This window comes from Fundulus heteroclitus, chromosome 17 (genome assembly GCF_011125445.2).
Source record: "Fundulus heteroclitus isolate FHET01 chromosome 17, MU-UCD_Fhet_4.1, whole genome shotgun sequence".
In the NCBI taxonomy this organism is placed as follows: domain Eukaryota; kingdom Metazoa; phylum Chordata; class Actinopteri; order Cyprinodontiformes; family Fundulidae; genus Fundulus; species Fundulus heteroclitus.
Genome location: NC_046377.1, coordinates 23,855,830 through 23,877,092, shown reverse-complemented (window position 1 = coordinate 23,877,092; position 21,263 = coordinate 23,855,830). Strand labels below are relative to the sequence as shown.

The window sequence follows — 21,263 nt, the reverse complement described above, 5'->3', positions numbered from 1 at the left end:
CTTTTACACATTATATTATGAATAACCTCAGCGTTTTTAAGAAAAGTATGTGCAATTTGAACAATACTTTTACTCAGTTAAACATTTACTTGTGCATTATGCATAAGAACTGATCACAGTGATTGTACAATGTTGAAAAACATTTAATTAAATTTTTTGGAACCTAAAAACACTGTCCTACATGACAAAATACATCAAACAGATAAAAATTAAGAAATTATTTAAATTTTTCCACACCTGAAGCTTAATCTGCTAATTAAAAACACAGCGCCCCTCGTGGACAATATAGGAACTGCAGATTTTCAAATAAACGAACTACATGTTTTTTTCAATAATTGTTTTATCATTCTCTTCCTTTTATCTCCTCTTTCTTTCACCTTTTGTTTTTGTTCTTCTTGTTCTTCCTTTCCTCTCCTACTTTCCCATTGTAGTGTCCATATCATTTGAGATATTCCCCGCATGAATCATAATAAAACTATTCACATTCATAAATCAAGCGGAGCACTATGGCGAAAGCAGTTCTGCTCCACTTGTGAAAGTCAAATCTGATGAGCTCTTTTTGGCATTAAGACAACATTTCTTATTGACACATTGCCAGACAGGACACTGGGGGAAAAAAAATGTTTTATTTATTTATTTATTTTTGAATAATGATAATGCATTTAGCCACCGGGCCGGATTCGACACCCCTGCCCTAAAGGCTCAGGTCAACTTGAAAAAATACATTAGAGGATGGTTTCCTGTTGAGTCAATGTTCACAAATTCTTTGAATTTTTCAACAATTGTTCTCCTGCAACAAATGGTGAATTTATTTTAACATGTTTTAAACATCTAGATGAATCTTTTGAAGCTTCCCGGGCTCAGTCTCAGTCGTATCGCCGTTTCTTTCCAGGTTCTACAACGAGATCGGCACACCTCTTCTCTCCGACATCAGGATCAACTACACGGAGAACTCGGTGCGTTACGTCACCCAGAACCTTTTCACCAACTACTTCAACGGCTCCGAGATCGTCGTCGCTGGGAAGCTCACAAACCGAAGCGCAGAGTCGCTCCACGTTCAGGTCACCGCCAGCAACAACGACCGGCTCATCACCCTGGAGACAGACGTGCCGCTGCGGCGGCTGCAGACGGAGACGGAGCGACACGTGAAGGCAGCTAGCGCCGCGGTGGCAGCTGGAGCCAAGGTCCTGGGGTCAGGGGTCACGCAGGGACTGGGGGGGCCTCTGGGCTCAGTCGCTGAGGACTTTGTGGAGCGAGTTTGGGGCTTCCTTAGCGTTAAGGACGGACTCCGGTCACGTCTGCGCAGCCAGACCAGCAAGGAGAGGGAGGAGCACATCCAGCAGGCCACCAACCTGTCTCTGGCCTTCCACTTCCTCACGCCGCTCACCAACATGGTGGTGGAGAAGCCCGAGGTTCTGGCTGATGGCAGCATGGCGGCGGCGGCACCCACCATCAGACCAGCAGCTGATGAGGCATCTTCACCGGCCAATGAGCTGCCGGCTGACACCGACGATGACCAGCCGCTGAAGCTGGACGGGAAGCCGAGAGGCCAGATTTCACCTCTGAGCAACAAAATAGGTGAAGTTTGCATTTGAAGTGCGAGTATTTATGTAAATATACAGGACCGTCTCAGAAAATTAGAATATTGTGATAAGGTTCTTTATTTTCTGTAATGCAATTAAAAAACATGAAACGTCATACATTCTGGATTCACTACAAATCAACTGAAATATCGCAAGCCTTTTATTGTTTTAATATCGCTGATTATAGCGTACAGCTGAAGAAAACTCAAAAATCCTATCTCAAAATATTAGAATATTTCCTCAGACCAAGTAAAAAAAAAAATTATAACAGCAAAACAAAATCAAACATTTGAAAATGTCCATTAATGCACTCAGTACTTGGTTGGGAATCCTTTTGCACAGATTAGTGCATCAATGCGGCGTGGCATGGAGGCAATCAGCCTGTGGCATTGCTGAGGTGTTATGGATGCCCAGGATGCTTCAATAGCGGCCTTTAGCTCATTTGCATTGTTGGCTCTGGTGTCTTTCAGCTTCTTCTTCACAATAGCCCACAAATTCTCTATGGGGTTCAGGTCAGGGGAATTGGCAGGCCAATCAAGGACAGTAATGCCATGGTCAGTACACCAGTTACTGTGAGAATCTGATGTCGTCTCTTAACCACTACCATACTTGTGATTTAGTTTACTGAACCAAGCTGAGTGTTTTTCAAGGCTCAGGAAACCCTGCAGTGTTTCCAGTTAATTAGACGATTAAAGTGATTAGTTGAATAGCCTTCTAGTATACTTTTTCACCATATTCTAATATTTGGAGATAGGATATTTGGGTTTCTTAAGCTGTACGCCACAATCAGTGATATTAAAACAATAAAAGGCTTGCGATATTTCAGTTGATTTGTAATGAATCCAGAATGTATGACATTTCATGTTTTTTAATTGCATTACAGAAAATAAAGAACTTTATCACAATATTCTAATTTTCTGAGACAGTCCTGTATATCATTTTATTCATTTCTGCCCCGTTATAATGTTTTATGTGCTGTAGATTATCAGACCTCGTATGAAACTCTATGAATAAGTTATTTTTTGCAGGAAAAGGTGAAAGGAGACCAGACAAGAAATCCATCACCATCTCCAAGACGTCAGGTAAGTCTGTAGCCTCATTCCACGCGTTTCCTTGCTTTTACGTGAAGCAGTTGAACTAAAGGGGGAATGCTGGAGCACATTTTAATCTGGTTCCAGTCTCTGTGTGGGAGGCCTGTAATTTAGGCATTTGTCAGACAGACTTTGGTGATCACACAGCTTAGTGTTGGCTCTGAACATCCGTCTAATTGAAATCCAGGGGAAGCTCTGAGCAGCACTTAAACGGCACAGAAACTGGATGTTGGTGCCGAGCACATGAGGGGCTAATAACCCCGTCATTAGGACTGCTCTGTAATCTCATGGGTCCTTTTAGCTGGTTCCTAAAAGCTTAAACTAGTTCTACACAAGGCTCTCGTAGAACCTTAAAAAATAAAAACAAGAAAACCCAGCCAGCTATAACAGAGGACTAATATAAAAAAAAAAACATTTGCTGATGACACTTTAACGTCTAATCCAGTTTTTAATGTCACATAAAATCATGGAATAACTGTTAAAAACTAATAACCAATTAAAAATTATGTTTTTTTTAGTCTGAATTCAAGCTTCTATTAATAAAACTGAGTATTGGAATTATATTTTTGGAATAACTTTACTTCATTACCATAAAATTGCCACAATCGAAGAAATAAAATGTTTATTCATAGTTTCATATGTTTCAAATAAATTTGAAATCTTATTCTTGTAATTTGACCCTTTTTTCTGATATCTGTTCCTATTTTTATGTCATAAAGACCCCAGCCCTTTTCCTCCTGTCTATTATTAGCCATTATTTTAGCATGAGTCAGTATTTCTTCTTGTGTCTGTGCAAATTCTCAGTTATTCGGGTCATCGCAACAGCAAACAGCCTTAAACCCGAACTTTCGCTCAGTTCTTTCTGAAGAAAGAAGTTCAGAAATAACAGAGAAAGTTTAGTTGCCTCCATTTTAAGCCTGTTTGTTATTTCTTCATATTTCATCTTTCTTTTAGTTTGGTCACACTGGAATTTCTTGTTTAAATCAAATAAAAAAACTGCTCAACATTGCACGGCAATATTCAATAACCCTTTAATAGAAAAAGTATTATTAACTAAAGGATTCATCGTGTTCTTACTTATCAAATTAATTTGGAAGATTTTAAGCATTTTTTATGAACGGGAAAACAAACGGAAAAAGCTGTAGGAACTAAATTGAAGAGATTCTGGAATCATCTTCCAAGGTTGTTCCTGAAAACCTTCTCCACTGCCCCCCCCCCCCCCTTTCATATCAGGGGGGCAGTAGAGAATTGTCACCATCAGCTGATTGAAGAAATTCTGCAATAAAGTCACAAGTCTTCAATTATTTAACGAATCAACCCTGGAAAAATAGTGGTTTAAATAAATAATTTAACAGCCAAAATCAATAATATATTCATACCTTAATGAAAATTGATTGCAAGTCATAGAAAGCTGAGTCTGGTTCCATTGGAAAGCAGAGGCTCTCCTTTAAATAACCAGGGGCCTTTTATTCTGATCTGGCTAGAAATGACAGAGTTATAAAGCTTGACACGATGCGTTATTATTTAAATTATTTCCAAAGCTTCGTCGGGTTTGTGTTTGGTATGAATTTTGGTAAATATCTCATTAATTACAAGTCTTAGAAAGCTGAAAGCAGAGGTTCTCCTTTACTCTGTCCATGCTAACAGCTCCGCTACAATGTTTGGGAACATTAAGCAATTAAAAATGTTAAATTTAGGAACTTCTTTTCTTTGCCAAATGTGCCGTATCAAACTTAGACTGAGCATAATGGGGTCCAGTTGCTGACACGGTTTCTGACTCTCCTCATAGCCGACGGTGACCCTCACTTTGTGGTGGAGTTTCCTCTCAGCAAGCTAACCGTGTGCTTTAACATCAACGGCGAGCCGGGACACGTCCTCCGTCTGGTTTCTGACCACAGATACTCTGGTAAGACTTCATGAAGCTCTCACAACAGCAGTAAAAGTTTTAATTCAGCAGGTGGATGGAAAGCCGTCAGGTAAGCAGGTTCCTTTAAGCTAAAAAAGGTATTTTATTGCTCAAAGGTACCGGTTGTGTCTCTGGACTTCATTCCAGACACCAAACTCTGAAAATGCAAGATTCCCAACATCTCTGACATATGTGGCGGTTCAGAGACATAGATCAGCAGATCTGTGAGGTGCAGCCGCGGTGTTTTGGTAACTGGGCCTGGTTTTCGTGTTTTTTTCAGGCGTGACCGTTAACGGGAAGCTCATTGGCGCCCCGGCTCCACCGGGCAGCCACAAGCAGCAGCGGACGTACTTCAGCACCATCACCATCGTGGCGGATCGTCCGCGACGCGCCTACATCGAAGTGACGCCGAAGAAAGTGATCGTTGACGGACGGGACCGGTTGGTGCTGCCCTGTCACTCCACGGTGGCCGTGGACAGCGAGGTGCTGTCCGTGGCCGTGTCGGCCGGGTCCAACGTGACGGTGACGGTCGGAGGGAACATCAGCTTCGTCATCCTGCTGCATCAGTACAGGAACCCCGCCCCCTACCAGAGAGACCACCTGGGCTTCTACATCAGCAACAGCGCCGGGCTTTCTCACCGCAGCCACGGGCTGCTCGGTACGTACCGTCCGCCTTCTGGTGCACCTGTTTGGGGGACGTTCTAAAACGCTTAACGTGAAAAAGCTTAACGTGGCTTAAGGTAGGAAAACAATGAGGAATCATCACCAAATTTCGCATGGCCATATCTTGTCATGAAGACTTAAGCCTGTCAAAAAAAATAAACCAAAATCCAACGATTATAGAAGATATCTCACATTAACGTTTTCTTCTTCATTGGCGCCTATGGCGAGAAAAAGGCTTAACGTGGTTTAATGTACGTAATCAACGATCAATGATCACCAGATTTCTCTTTCATATTGCTCCTAATAAGCACATAAAACTGTCAAAATGTCAAACCCAAAGTCCAATTATTATGGACATTATCTAACATTAAGCGTTTCTGCCTCATTGAGGCAAAGGAAAAAGCTTAACGCAATTCAATGCAACTAAACAACGCTCAGTGATCACCAAATTTCTCTCATATATTGCTCCTCATAAGTACATGAAACTATCAAAAAATCAAAACCAAAGTCCAATTATTATGGACGTTATATGACATTAAGTATTTAATAGAGGCTGGCTATATAAAAAAACTTAACGTAGTTTAATGTACCTAAACAACGTTCGGTGATCACCAAATTTCTCTCTCATATTGCTCTTCATAAGCACATAAAACTATAAAAATATCGAACACAATATGAAGAGAAATTTGGTGATCATTGATCGTTGATTAGGTACATTAAACTACGTTAAGTTTTTTCACATTAAGCGTTTTTCACGTTAAGCATTTTAGAATGTCCCCCTGTTTGGTGGCTAGCTACCTGCCGTAGAGATCGGCCAATCACGTGGCTGCGTTTAGACATCTGGACGTTCTGAAGACGACCCGCTGAGTCGAGAGACTCTGGTTCCGACCAAGGCCTGCAGAACTTCACGTCTGAACCCACAACAGGTGGAAACACGAAGCAGACCAGGTACCGCTGCTGTCAGCTGACAACAGGAACCTCAGAGAACTCAAACCTTCCAGAACTGGACCAGAACAGGCGGGAGAAACGTCGTCTGGTCCGATCAGCTGAGACTGTCAGAATTTGAAGGCACCATGAAAGAACGGATCCGTCCTGCCGTGCATCAACTCGTCCTGCTGTGGGGGATGTTTCTGGCATATTTTGGACTCCTCGGTACCGACCCAGCACCCGTCACACCCACTGATCTCTTTTATACACTGGAGTGCTAATAGCTGCTGTTAGAACGAGTCGCTTTGAAGCCACCAGCCGCCATATTGGTACTCCCTATTTCCCCCCAGTAACTAGGGAATATGTGCGCTACAGCATCGAATAACGAGGATTTTCTCATGTTTAGGGGGGGCTTAAGACTTTTAAAATGTCAAATGCCATATACTTTTATGTTATGTTCTAAAACTATCAAGTACTGAGAAAGTCATGTGCCGAAATATTTTGCATTTTATTTATTTAAATATATATATATATATATATATATATATATATATATATATATATATATATATATATATATATAACATTTATAAATATATACATATATATATATATATATATATATAACATTTATAAATATATACATAACAATGTACAAAAACATATATTTACATATATGTATACACATATATACATATACACTTACTTATATATACATATATATATATATTTAATATGAATAACGTGTAAAATATTTCAGCACCTAATTTCCTAGTAGTTGATAGTGTTAGTACATCCATTGACTGTAGAATTACCTGTGAAACGTTTTCTCTCAGCCAGAAAACTGCTTGTTGTTGCAACTAAATCCTGTGGGATTCTGTGAGAGTAGGGAGGAGCAAGATGGCGGCCAGTGACATCAGTTTTTCGGCAAAATCAGCACTCCAGTGTATTTTATAGCTCAGTGGTCACACCCCACAGACCCCCTGGGACCGTCTCCTGATGTCTACCTCTGCTCAGCCACTGTAAGGTGTTCCAGCAGGAGGAAACATCTCCAGAGCCCACATCAACCACTTCTGCTCCCAGACGCATAAAACAACACAGATATCAACATTAATTGAATTTAAACATGTAGCAGAAATAAAAACAGGCCAGTGTTTGGTTAAGACACATCAGATTGCCAGAGATTGTGCTGCTGCTAAAAGTCGTCATCAAGATTTTCCACCTTTGTTGTTCTTCTTTTACTCAGTTTCAACATGTATCTGAGTTTAAATACAGACAATAATAATAATTCATGCAATGTGAGTCAGTGTAACATAAAACTAAACCCCGGGTTGTTTTACATAATTACTCTTTGGCTCAGGTTCTGTTCAAATGTTCCACACGTTTCACATCTCGCCTGCAGGAAATGATTTTCTGTACGTTTAGCGTAAATCCAGAAGTTCAAGACAGCTGGCGGTGTGTCGCCAATAATCTTCCTGCGTGAAACACGCTGAGAACCCAGTGAAAGTAAAATTAAAATAAAGAGATCTACAGATCAGAAATGTAAAACAGCCCCCTGTTGCTTTAAAGTGGTACCAGTTAGTTTCTTCCTCCAATACCAACATATCTGGACTTATACCAAAATGACGAAGCCATCCATCTACTGCAGGTAATAACAGCCTATCAACTTTTAACAGAACCGCCACCCTTCCAGCAAGCAACAATAACTGACTTCCTGCAGGTATGATACTAACTGCTCATATCTGCTCCGCTACACCCCAATTAAGAACAAAAGGTAAAAAAAAAGGGGGGAAAAAATCTGAATTAAACTGGATCCAGGGATGTTTTAACTGTAGGCAGATAAACAGTGAACCCAAAATAACCCAATTCTCTGTTTCTTCTGAATTTAAGGTCAGTTCCTGCACCAGGAAGTTGGAGTGGCGCCGCTTCCTGCGCAGGGCGACGCCAACCCCTCCGCCTTCCTGAAGGTCAAGGACCGATCGGTGCCGGTGGTCCGGAAGAGCCGGAGGATCTACAGCGGGAAGCAGAACGTGGACTGCTGGTTCGCCCGGAACAACGCGGAGAAGCTGATAGACGGGCGATACGAGGACTACGTGGCGTCGCACATGTTCGACACCGGAGAGCGGCATCATGGGACAAACCGGGCCTGAGGACAGCCTCAGTGGTTATTACTGGGTTTAACGCCAAACATAACTAAATGGCTGCAAGATCCTTTTACCTGCAGGTCATTTCGAGTATTTTTTTAAATATTTCTAATAAAGTTTAAAGAGTTTTATGATGTGATGTTTAATATTGTACATGTTAAGGTAAATAAACCTTCAAACTCCCCGTTTCAGACTTCTTTCTGAGTTTTCTCCCCGGTCCCGTCTGACACCTGGTTACCGCAGACCGGGTCCCCCGACCGACCCGTTCCCACTAACAGCAGCAGCTGCCCTGTCATCAGCTGCAGGTCACAGGGCTGCAGGCCACGCCCACACAGGTGTGCTCCGGCCAGGTCGTCTGTCGTCGCCCCGGCCGCCGCAGGAATTCAACAGCCAATCGGGTCGGGTGGCGGGACCCTGCTGGGTTTCATCTACACTTTGGTTTATTAAAGAAAAATATGTTCAAGTCCAGATAAATCATTAAAACACAATCAAGCATGAACTGTCACCCAGAAATCTAGTTATTAGAACATCAGGTTGTGGTTCTACGCTCCTACGGAACCGGCCACAGACTGGACCGCAACGCTTACAGGCAGAGAAATGATAAATGTGCTGAAGGTTAATACACGGTTGTGTTATTACGCTGGGGAGATTTCTCAAATCATTTTAAAGACCATAAATATGTTCCGTCTCACTGTGTTTTTTTGATTCGAATCATCAGAAACACTTTATCCAATATTTGTTTTTATTGGTGTAGAAAAACATGATTAATCATCATATAACAGTTTTTTTAATATCAATTAAGCTCGACTCAGGTTAAAACATTAGTGAAGAAGATCAACTACAACAATTAGTGATTTTAATTTAACGCATTTATGCGACTGTGATGTGCAGTTGGTGCAGCCAGGTGGCGCTGCAGCCACTGTCCTGCACCTCCAGCAGGATGAAAGGTAGAAAAGCCTCCCAAAGGAATGATTACATGGCAACAATAGTTCATAATTGTCAATTAGTAGAAAATAAAACCCGCTGCTGCTCTTCAGTGCCCCCTACTGGGCTGAGAAAACAGCTCCACTTCCTTTAAAACTCTGAGGTGTGACCTGATTGGTCGGCCTGGTCCAGAACAACTGAAGCGGGTTTTATTTATTTAATAATAATAATAAAAACGATCCTCCCTCAGACTGAGGCATGCAGGGCAGAGGGGAAACGTGCAGGGAGCCTTTTAATTACATCTCAACAAGTAGGCGGTTCTGAAGTGGTCCGATTCTTACAGAGAAACTCATAAAGAGCCTTTTTTTCTGTTTAGAATGATGTTAGAACCGGTTCACTTCGCCTAAAGTCCCACAGATGGCAGGAGACGGTCTCTGACGGTGAAGCTGCTTTTATCTGCAAAGAACCAGACCTGAGGTGGACCTAGGAGGGGGGGGAGAGGACGGGTCACCTGGGTCTACACCACCACCCAGCTGGGCCTCAGAGGTCCTCCTGAATACTGAACATGGACCTGCTGCTCCTCGTCCTCGTCCTCCGAAGCCTCGTCCGTGTCCGTCTCCACCGCCAACAGGACCTGAGAAAGGAGGTCCAGCTCTGTCAGAGGAAAGGACGCTAACCCGGTACCGCTACCGTTATTAAAAAGGTACATAGCCACGTTATATGCTTTAAAAAAATACCAAAAACTGTTGATCAGGATAAAATAAGGTTATATACACCAAGCCTCCACCTTGATAGTGTTTTATGGTCCTTTTTGTGGATAAATAGAACCCAGCACTGGGCCAGAATAGCATATATAAGCAGATGTGGCGCCATCTAGTGGCAGTATCGCAGAACTTTCATAAAGCTGGTTTGTTAATTAATAAATCAGTATTAAATAATGTCGGACTGAGCCTGACCCTCTGCAATGCCTCACAGTAAAGCAGCAGCTCGGCGTGATGAAGACCAAAGTTATTAATTTATAAAACAAATCTACAGCAACTTTAAGAGCCTCATATCAAAACATTAACTCAATCAGTCAACTCTGCGTCACATCTGAGCCTCGGCAGGTTTAGCGTCCGCTTCAGTGAACACCAACGTTCAGACTGGATTCCCAGAGACATTCCAGGCTTTTCCCTCTTAGAATTATATTTATTGTGTTTTTTTCCACTGGATCTTGGACATTTCTTAATTGTTTTGCCTGGAGATGCTAATAGCCGTTAGCCCCTTCCTAGTTTTAACCCCTGCTGTCCATGTGCAGTACATACTTCCGTTAAAATCATAAATAAACACTAAAGGCTTTATTTACATAAAAACTGAGCAAAAACAAAGCATAAAACACCAAAATAACAACTAATATGGCAGCAGGACGTGATAATCTTTCATGAAAACTTTGTAAGCAACCAGAGTGAGCAATTAACGTATAGATAAAAAGAGTCAAAAAACGTGGCTATGAACCTTTAAAACACATTTATTTAATTTATCCAGAGCTGGTGAAGCTAGTTGTTTTTACAATTATTGTAAAAACAATTATTATTCAAATTTGGCCGCCTGAGTCCTAAACAATAACGTCTTTATTAAGGTCCTGTTTATCATTATTTATCCATTTAGTTTTATTTCTAAAAGTTTATTTTTCATTTACAGAATTGTAACGAGTCAGAAAAATGTCTTTGTCTGAAAACTCGATAAATAAAATGGAAAACTGCTCGACCATGAATCACCGTGAACTCAATTAATCTAGCGAGCCCTGAAATATTCCTATTATCTCAAACCTCTTCTGTGTAAATCTAATTAAAATAAACCCCATTAAGCCTGAATTTTGCAGTTTAGGAAGCGAGTGACTTTCCTGCAGTGAACATTAGTGTAAGCAACAGCCACACATTGTGAGGATCTGTCAATGGCCGCCTATCCGCAGGCCTTTCCATGCCATCAGCGCCAGCAGACGCATCATAAATGTCACGTTTATTCCCTGGATGAAGGCCTGATTTATGGCGCCCTGGCAGAGCTCCAGGGAAAATCCCGTAATCCCGTCACACAAAGGTCAGAGAGAAAACATGGCTTCTGTCTTCTGAGTTCCTCACAGACAAATAACCACGAACTGGGCTGGTTTCTCTGTGTTGTCAGGGATGTGTCCCATACGAGGGAAACGGGTCTCATCTCCAGAGACCTGGGAGGAGATGACGGTCCGCCGCCGTTTCTCAGCAGCTTGGTGTTCAGCTGAGACGTTTGGAGATCCTGAGTTCAGCTCTGCTGAAGCTGAAGCTCACGAGTTTCTAACCACAAGGAATAATTCAATAAAGATAAATATCGATCTATAGACATATATCGAAAAAAGGGTTAATAAAAGGTTCAATAGAATAACTTCCTTATGCATTCTAGCCATGTAGGTTAATATTACAATCATTACATCCTTCCAACCAATCACAACACAGACCCAGGAAGCTCCGCCCCCTTCAGACAGTTCAGAGCACGCATACTTTTTTATTTTTTAAAAACTTACAGTTTTGGTAAGAAGATGGTTCATTAAATGTAGGGCTGAATGATTTTGGAAAATAATCTAATTGCGATTATTTTTCTTAATATTTCGATTTAATGCGATTTTTTTTCCAGTTTAATTTATCATGTCTTTTTAAACATATACAAACAACAAATGATTTTGTTTCCTCGCTGTGCAGATTAGTTGCTAAAAGACTCACAGCATCTAAACTCAGAGCAGAAATTATTGCGTTCTGCCTACAATATATTTCAACCAAAATTGCAATTTTGACTTTTCTCTGCATTAACCACAAGCAACAAAAATGACCTCTAAATAAAGATGTTTGTAAACAAGGACTATTTAAAACAAGAACTTTTAATGTTTCTATTAATCAGAATATTGTTCAAGAGAACAGCTTTTAATAGATTTGGACATCAATCCTTGTTGAACATAAAGTGCAACCAACAAGCAAGTCTATGTATTAAACTGATTGACCTGTACTTAATGCTATGTATGATTATATAAACTCTAAAACAAGTAATAAAGTTGGATTATCTCACTGCTGCAACTGTCTTCCCTTCCATGTGGAGGCAAACGCACTTTAAACATTTTACCAACACCTAAAAGACGTGTCTAATTCACTAATTGTTACAGAGCCAGAAATTGCAGAATCTGCGATTTGGAAATTGCGTTTTTTAAAATCGCGATTATATTGAAAATGCGATTAATTGTTCAGCCCTAATTAAATGGTTGTTTGATTTAAGTGTTTGTGTGTATTTATTTAAAAATAGGTCGCTAAGCAACAGCATAAAATAGCCAGGGATGCACTAAGAATATATGTTTTAAATTTGTTGATAATTATCGATATCGATCAATATAATTTGCATTCTATAGATACACTTCTGTTCTATATGGTGCAGCTCTAGTCTGAAGGTACTTTCCACCATCTAAAACATTTTGTCCTGTTGCAGATTTTTATCTTCTTCTCTAAAAGTCTACGGGTGGATCTTTGTAAAGCGAAACGTCATAAAAGCTGATTAAAGTGTTTAACTCTGAGGCGACAGGGCGACTGAAAGAGAGAGAAATCTGGGTGGCAGCACCGGCTGCCGCTGTAGGTACCAGATTGACTCGGGTCCTGCGCCTTCTGATGACATCACTATACATGGTTGGTTTAACGTTTGCTCAATTGCGCAAAACATTGTGATTGGTCTGGACAACTTACTAAAGTAATTATAGCGGGGTGTAGGTTTTATTCCAGAGCGGGATTACGGTTTGTAAACGGACAATTTTACGAAGAAATTCTCCATGGTCCCTGCGCCTCCTGATGACGTCACATTATGGCAACGCCACTCAAACAAACTACATAGAGCCCGCGGTCTGCATTTGTAACGAATCAATTTTATTAAGTTAATTTAGAGGTTTCTTTTTTCTCAAAAGCTTGAACAAATATTCAAGCCATTTTACAAAAAAAAAAAAAAAAAAAATCAACAAATATTTGACAATTGGCTCAATGTTTGGAAGAATATTGTTAACAAAAATGGAAGGGATAGCCAGACTAATTTATCCAGCATATATCTTAAATTTACCAAATACCACAATAAAAAAAATAATAAAATTCATCACAACTTCATCTGGAATAATAAAAAAACATGTGATCAGAAAGAACATCAGCACAAAAAGGAGGAATGAACGTTATTGATTTTAAAGTGATGAATGCCGTGATAAAATTAAATTTGGCTGCTGACTTTTTTTTTTAAATGAAATGAGTTTATGGTTTAGTTTCCCTTCACAACTTAAAAAAAATTGGAGGAATTAAATTTCTCTAAGGTTGTAACTTTGATCCTGCAAAATTACCGATTAAATTGTCAGACTAACACACAAGTATTGCAAAATGATGTTAAAAGTTTTCATGCCTTGACTAATTTACGGGAAAATAACCGTAAATTAACAAAATAAAATTGATTTGTAACAAATGGAGACCGCGGGCATAATGTAGTTTGTTTGAGTTGAGTTGCCATATATTGACGTCACTTCTTCATGTTTCTCTCTCAGGTTGGGTTTTATTCCTCCGTTTGAACATTTTAAACGCAGCTGAGACTCAGACGGGACATCAGAACCCCCGTCTGGTTCTCAGAGTCAGACCCCGGGTCAGTTTAGGGCGTGGCCTGACCACCTTCCTCACCTGTGACTCCTCACCGCTGCCCCCTGCTGGCACAGACCCAGCCTTGTCCTTGGAGGGGCCGCAGGCGTCGTCCAGGCCGGTCTTGTACCTCCTCATGGTCAGACTGTCCACCACCCAGAACATGATGGCCTGTAGGGGGGGGGGGGGGCAGAGAAACAGCATGAAGCCGGGTCTCTGGGCGGGCTCACACTGAATCTGCCGTCAGTGACGCCGGCTTACGTTGACGATGAAGGGCACGATGAGCATGACCAGCGCCAGCTCCAGCTGGGGGTTAGCGATGTAGCTCAGCAGGACCTCCTGCAGCTGGACCACAGCAGTCACAGCCGTTTAGGACCGACACGGGATCAGGTGCGCCGTCGGGAGGTGGTGCCCTGCATGTTTGAGGCGCGCCCCCTGAGCCTCTGCTCCGTGAGCGACCGGGTCCGGCAGAGACGGTCCTACCAGGGGGACACCTGAAACGTGCAGGACAGCAGCTCCCGAGGACCGGAGGCGCACACGCCTGCTGTAAGTGGTTTCAATGTTCACATTTTAAGAGTTTAAACCAGGGGTGTCAAACATACGGCCCGCGGCTAAATGCATTATCATTATTAAAAATATATATATATTTTTATCCAGTGTCCTGTCTGGCAATGTGGCAATAATAATTGTTGTCTTAATGCCAAAAAGAGCTCATCAGATTTGACTTTCACAAGTGGAGCAGTACTGCTTTTGCCATAGTGCTCCGCTTGATTTATAAATGTGAATAGTTTTATTATGATTCATGCGGGGAATATCTCAAATGATATGGACACTACAATGGGAAAGTAGGAGAGGAAAGGAAGAACAAGAAGAAAAAAAGAAAAGGTGAAAGAAAGAGGAGATAAAAGGAAGAGAATGATAAAACAATTATTGAAAAAAACATGTACTTAGTTTAATTGAAAATCTGCAGTTCCTATACTGTCCAGGAGGGGCGCTGTGTTTTAATCAGAAGATGGTAGCACTGAGCTTCAGATGTGGAAAATTTATTTTAAATAATTTCTTAATTTTTATCTGTTTGATGTATTTTGTCAAGCAGGACAGTGCTTTTAAGTTCCAAAAAATGTGAATAAATGTTTTTCAACATTGTCCAATCACTGTGATCAGTTCTTATGCATAATGCACAAGTAAATGTTTAACTGAGTAAATGTTTTGTTGAAATTGCACATACTTTTCTTAAAAACGCTGAGGTTATTCATAATATATTGTGTAAAAGTGAAATTCATTTAAATATAAAAATCAACAACAAGTCCACTTTTATTAGTTCTATTTAATCTTGCAATGAGTTTACTCGTGTGGCCCTCTGGAGATCAGATTAAGCTGAATGCGGCCCCTAAACCAAAATCAGTTTGACACCCCTGGTTTAAACAATAAAGGTTTCAGTTCTTGGTGGATTCAGACAACGGGACTAAATTCTGGAAACAGGTTATTTCTCTTTAACCCCAGGAGTCTCGCTTACTTTGGACCATCCGGGGATGAGCAGCACCAGGCTGACCACACCTTTCTCCAGCACCATGATGAGCAGGTAGACGGCGCACTGACCGAGCCATGCCGCCGCCTGGGGGGGGTCACCTGGTGGAGATACGGGGGGGAGGAAGGAAGGTAAACTGCTGGAAAAGGAGAAACTAAAATGATCCTGAGCTAATCTGGCTGAAAAGTCGCCTGTGAAGCAACATTTGGGTTTTATTCCTACAGAAACCAGGAGGTTCTGCTCCAGTTTCCCCCCAGAGGGAGGAGAAGCAGCTCCAGAGGTAATAATGAGGTCAGTCAGAGGAGGATGCTCTGCTGCAGCTGGACCTGCTGGCCAGCCTCCATGACGCCCTCCTCTGGAGCTCCAGCACCCCCTAGTGGCTCAACCCAGAAGCACAACCCAAAAACCTGGCTTCTCTGTCTGCGTGTGAAGGATTCTTCTCTCACCGTATTCTCCAAATGAAAGCAAACTCCACTGCTTCTGCTCCACCAGCCTGGACACCAACTTCACCGCCGCCCAGATGAAGAGCATTCCCAGCGTCGCGTCCAGCAGGAAGTTCATCAGATACCTTTGGACAAATACAGGGAAGGCACGCGCATGTATGACTCTGTAAAGCAAAGAGTCACAGATAACTGCTTTTATTCTTACTATTGCACTTTATAAGCATCCATTTCTGGTAATTTTGATGATTCTGGCATACAGGGAATAAAAATAAACCATTAATTTTCTCAGAAATCATAAATCAGACCAATAATAAAAAGAAGAAATGATCCTTTTGCACGTCGCTCTTTCTCCTTCCACTCAACTTTCCTTGGACGCGGCGCTCTGGCCTCAGCCCCTTTCTTTATTAATGACCTTGTGGAGCTTCCTCTCCTTGAGGCACCGTCCTCCCCGTAACTCTGCCGCTCATCTTGGATTCAGATGAATCTCCTGACGCGTACCTGTGGAGCTTAGAGCCATTTCTGGTGCTGCGGACTCACAGAGAGCACGGGTCCTCCTTGGTCAGTGTGGACAGGAAGACGTTGGCGAAGTGGATGAACAGAGCGCCGATGGCCTGTTTGGACGTGTCGAAGAACCTGGAAAAGACGGAGCGAGACGGGAAGGTTTCCTTTAGTTTTTAATATGAAGAACCGGGTCTGAGCGGGTCGGCCGGGTTCTTCCTGCTCTTAATAAACGTGCAGGGCAGGAAAAATGTGAGGCGAAGGAGAGGAAAGGAAAATGTCTGACCAGATCCTCCACGGCCGTCTGATGCCCACCGGCTCCCGCCACCTTTTCACTGGAAAACAACGACAAGGCAAACGTGAGACGCCGACTCAGCAGACTCAGCCGGGCAAACAGAACCAAGCTTCCTGCCTGTGGGCTCAATAATGTGGCAAATACAGTTTATTACTGAAATGTTCATAACATAATAATAATAATACTTAATAATATCATAATAAGGTCTGTAATGTGGGAGCCTCGTTATTTTAATTCAACTAAATGGCTTATAAATGATTATAATAAACAGTAATAATATAATAAACTTCTCCGTCTGGAGCAGCAAAGCCGACCCAAAAATAACCGGCGATCGGACCTTCAGCGTTCCTGGAGAACGTTTGAGGGCAGCTGGTTCCTTCTCTGAGGTTCTGAAGCTTTAACGTCTGTCAACAGATGTTGCTACAGCAGGCAGGCCTTAAGGAGGCAGGGAAGGAGGTAAGGCACAAGGAAGGATACAATAAAGGAAGGAAGGAAGAAACAAAGAAACAAAGGGAGGAAGGAACAAAGAAAAAGAAACAAAAAAACAAACGAAGGAAGGAAGAAAGGAAGGAAGGAAGGAAGGAAGGAAGGAAGGAAGGAAGGAAGGAAGGAAGGAAGGAAGGAAGGAAGGAAGGAAGGAAGGAAGGAAGGAAGGAAGGAAGGAAGGAAGGAAGGAAGGAAGGAAGGAAGGAAGAAACAAATAGGAAGGATGGAAGGAAGAAACAAAAAGGAAGGATGGAAGGAAGAAACAAAAAGGAAGGAAGGAAGGAAGGAAGAAACAAAAAGGAAGGAAGGAAGGAAGGAAGAAACAAAGAAACAAAGGGAGGGAGGAAGGAAGGAAGGATACAAGGAAGGAAGGAAGGAGGAAACAAAGGGAGGAAGGAACAAAGAAAAAGAAACAAAAAACAAACCAAAGAAGGAAGGAAGGAAGGAAGGAAGAAACAAAGGGAGGAAGGAACAAAGAAAAAGAAACAAAAAACAAACGAAGGAAGGAAGAAACGAAGGGAGGAAGGAACAAAAAAAGAAACAAAAAAACAAATGAAGGAAGGAAGGAAGGAAGGAAGAAAAAAGGAAGGAAGGAAGAAACAAAAAAGGAAGGAACGAAGGAACGAAGGAACGAAGGAAGGAAGAAACAAACAAACAAAGGAAGGAGCAGATGGAAGGAGACAAGGAGGTAAGGCCAGAAAGCAAGAAGAAAAAGAGAAAATGAAGAAGGAAGAGAAAGAAGGACACAAGGAATGAAGAAGGGAAGAAGGAAGGACCTGAGGGAAACACAAATATATGTTTCTATCCAGACGTGAGCCGGCGTTGCACCAGCAGCCCCGCCTCTAGCGCCTCCTACAGGCTGACACTGAGCCGCTCTATAGAGCTGCACACATAGAAATCCCGCTGCTCCACACTTTCCCCACAACCTGAAGGAGGCCATGATGGCGGCTCCGCACCAGGAGGCCTGGATCAGCCGTCCCAGCTGAGGAGGGGCTCTGAAGGCGAGAACCAGAGCGCCCAGAGAGGGACGACGAGAGCCGGGGATCATCTAGGAGCCGGTACCAACGGTTCTCCATGGAGCTCAGCTTGATTTGACTCCAATATCGATATTTATTACTTTCAAAAATTAATGCTCAAAGTCATTCAATCAGCAAAACCAGCCAAATATTATGTTTATGTTCAATTTATTGAACACTGATATATTAACAGAAACATAACCTGGTTCAATGCATTTATCACAGAAATCAAAAATGTGCCAAACATCTGATTTTAGGGACGAAGGTGCCTGTCACTACCCGATCCGTTCCATCGGCTCATTAGCGCAAACAGAATAACTTCCGGTAGGCAATATTTCGTTTTTCTTACTTTTTTATTCTTTTGTATTTTTTCAAGGCGGGGGTTTCTTTTGGTATATCTTTGTATTATTCTAAAAATTAAACAACAGAAATAGATAAAAAAACACATTGTTTTTTTGTTTTTGTTTTTTTTATAGCAAAAATGTTTCCCAGTCTTGGTTAGGGAAATAAAAATATATAAACCATTTCTTAAAGTACATAAAAAATCCAGCTATAAACACATATAGGAGTATAGAAACGTATTTGATTTAGAAAATTCTTCAGGTTTTTTTTAATCATTTATTTGATTTGCATATGTATGTATTTTGTGCTTAATAAATGTATTTTAATAATGTATGCCTTGGCTTTATGTGTGTTCTTTGTTCTATTCCCTGTTCGGGTTTTGTAAAAAAAATAAACAATGCGGCTGCTATAATGACGAGGTCTTCTCTTGTTTATAATGTGTCCACCAGAGGGCGCTAAAATCTCAATCTATAATTTTAACTTTCTAATAAAACAAATGTTTAGTACAAGATTATATGTGTAACAAAATTCACCGTATAATTAAGGATGAAAATATTTTTTTCCAGTCCTGTTTGAACAAATAATAAAACTAACAGAGTGCATTCAGACAATACAGATAAACGTTACGCAATGATATCTTCCCGGACTTCTGAGCATATCTGATGATGACGTCAAGCAATACAATGGAGAGAATGTAAAATGTATCAATTACTTTCAGAAAAGTCTACAGTATTTTCTATACAATATAGTTTAGCATTCTTTAATGATTTAAGTATAGAAATAAGTATTTTCAGTACCGTAATTACATTATTTTTTGGCGACCCGAAAGTTATTCTGTTCGTGCAAATGAGCCGATGGAACGGATCGGGCTGCCGGTACGGATCGGGTAGTGACAATGTTTCTAAAATGCTGTCGGTCGTTGAGCAAATTCGTCTCGCTTCCTCACTGTGAACAGTAATTGATGTGATAATGCCCCCTAGGGGATGGGAGGTATATTGATACTGAAAGCCAGATTATCGATTGATAAATCGTTTTTAAAAACATGGATATTAATCTTTGTATTTTTATGAACAGCCCTAAGGAAGACATATTGATTCCTCTGCTAACGGGTCACTCAGAGGTTAAAGTTCATCCATCCTGCAGCACTTTGCCCGATCAATGAGCAAAGATAAGCCGACAAAATGTGCCTCCAGACACAAAAACAAGAAATCCTGACGGAGTTAAAAATTAAAAGCGGTTCCTGATCCATCTGCAGGAACCGGGGATCAGGAACCCGGTGGATGCTCCACACCCCGCAGGTCAGCGCCACACGTTCTGAAGCTGCGTTCAGGGACCCAGGAGGTCCGCGCCGGCTGGGTTCTGTTCAGCTCTGAGTCCATTTCCACACGGAGAACACGTGGAACCGTGGAGAACCTTCCCAGAAGAACCCAGAACATCAGCTAAACCTCTGCAGGCCTCACTGCCTCGTTAAGGTCAGAACAGCGGCCTAGTTAAAGTCTGAACATTAATCTGGTTGAGAAGTTGACACTTAAAACAGTTCTGCCAATTAGAGCGGGTCCAGATTCCTCCACAGGGATGTCAAAGAACCAGAACCAGGTATCAGAACCACCGGCAGAGGTTGGAACAAGCAGCCATCGGGTTTAGGGGGGTGAATAGATCCATATTGTTCTGTTAATAAATGAAATTATTACTTTTAGGATTTGTTTTGGACCAGAAACTAAATTCTGCTGAGGGTCCAATCAGTTTGTTCTGGGTTTGGGGGGAAGAACTGCAGGACTGGGTCACGCTGGTTCCGTCTGATGAGCGCTTTAATTCTGGGGAACCACACGCCAGCTTTGGACTCATTAAGGCAACCAGAACCGTTCTGCGGTTCCGAACCAGCTGAGGAAAGACTCACCCATCAGCGTGCTGAAGGCCACCACAGCCAGCAGAGCCTGGATCAGAACCCCGAACCGGTCCGTCAGGGCGCCGTCATCACAGCCGTGAGGACTGGCCTCACCGATGTCCGACATGTTGGACCCGTCCACCGAACCGCGGTCCGGGACCCGCTTCACCAGCACGAACCCGCCCAACCCGTACAGGTCCATCACTAAGTTGTCAGCTGAGACCGGAGCGGTTCTGTTCGGGTCGGTACCGGTCCGAGGAGGACGCGTCGGGATCATCCACCGACTCCAGCGGCTACATCCCCGGAGGCTGAAGCCGAGCGACGAGCGGCGGAGATCCGACCCACAACAACAGAGGCGGACCGGAAAGCGACCGGAAGGACACCAGCACCCAGCTTCCGGTACGCGTGCTTCAAAGTAAAAGCACCGTCTGGAACAAAAAACCAAGGGAAGGATTTTACTGATTAGTTTTATTTATTTATTTATTTATTTATTTATTTATTTATTTATTTATTTATTTATTTTAAAAAAGCCTACATGTAAATAACAAAGAGTAGTATTTATAATTTTCTGATTTAGATGAAAAGATAAAAGATTTAAATAAAAGGGTTAACATTCAAGAATAATGTCAGATATTTTGGTAGGGTAAAAAATACAAAATGACCATGAATTATGGATAAATGGATGGATGGATGGATGGATGGACCATAAATTAACATAAAGACCGATCATGTCCAGAGGAACAATGGCACCAGCGCACAGACTGGGCTTCTGTTTGGAAAAAATATTGCAGTAAATATGAATATTAACAAGTCTGATATTATTGGAAAGCCTGTTAATTCCTCTTTTGAAAAGGAAATGCATTTGTGAGTTGGGTATAAA

General features: G+C 41.8%; 2 protein-coding genes across 2 annotated transcripts in view; one reads left to right on the top strand and one right to left on the bottom strand.

Moving 5' to 3' along the window:
• Positions 1-8,502, top strand: part of itih5 (inter-alpha-trypsin inhibitor heavy chain 5) — a 28,804-nt gene extending 20,302 nt beyond the window's left edge. Inside the window, exons 10-14 of the mRNA XM_012877681.3 lie at positions 893-1,578; positions 2,612-2,665; positions 4,464-4,580; positions 4,861-5,238; positions 8,061-8,502. Of these exons, the coding sequence (XP_012733135.2) occupies positions 893-1,578; positions 2,612-2,665; positions 4,464-4,580; positions 4,861-5,238; positions 8,061-8,320 (1,495 nt within the window). The 3' untranslated portion in view covers positions 8,321-8,502. The remainder of the gene's footprint in view (positions 1-892; positions 1,579-2,611; positions 2,666-4,463; positions 4,581-4,860; positions 5,239-8,060) is intronic.
• Positions 8,503-9,104: 602 nt separating this feature from the next.
• Positions 9,105-20,764, bottom strand: tmem110l (transmembrane protein 110, like). Its single transcript, XM_012877702.3, has 8 exons — positions 20,396-20,764; positions 16,646-16,694; positions 16,399-16,494; positions 15,865-15,986; positions 15,407-15,519; positions 14,152-14,235; positions 13,933-14,061; positions 9,105-9,872 (listed from the first exon to the last, which is right to left on the bottom strand). Exons 1-8 carry the CDS (start codon positions 20,658-20,660, stop codon positions 9,756-9,758), a joined length of 975 nt encoding a protein of 324 aa, XP_012733156.1. The 5' UTR covers positions 20,661-20,764; the 3' UTR covers positions 9,105-9,755.
• Positions 20,765-21,263: the final 499 nt, after the last annotated feature.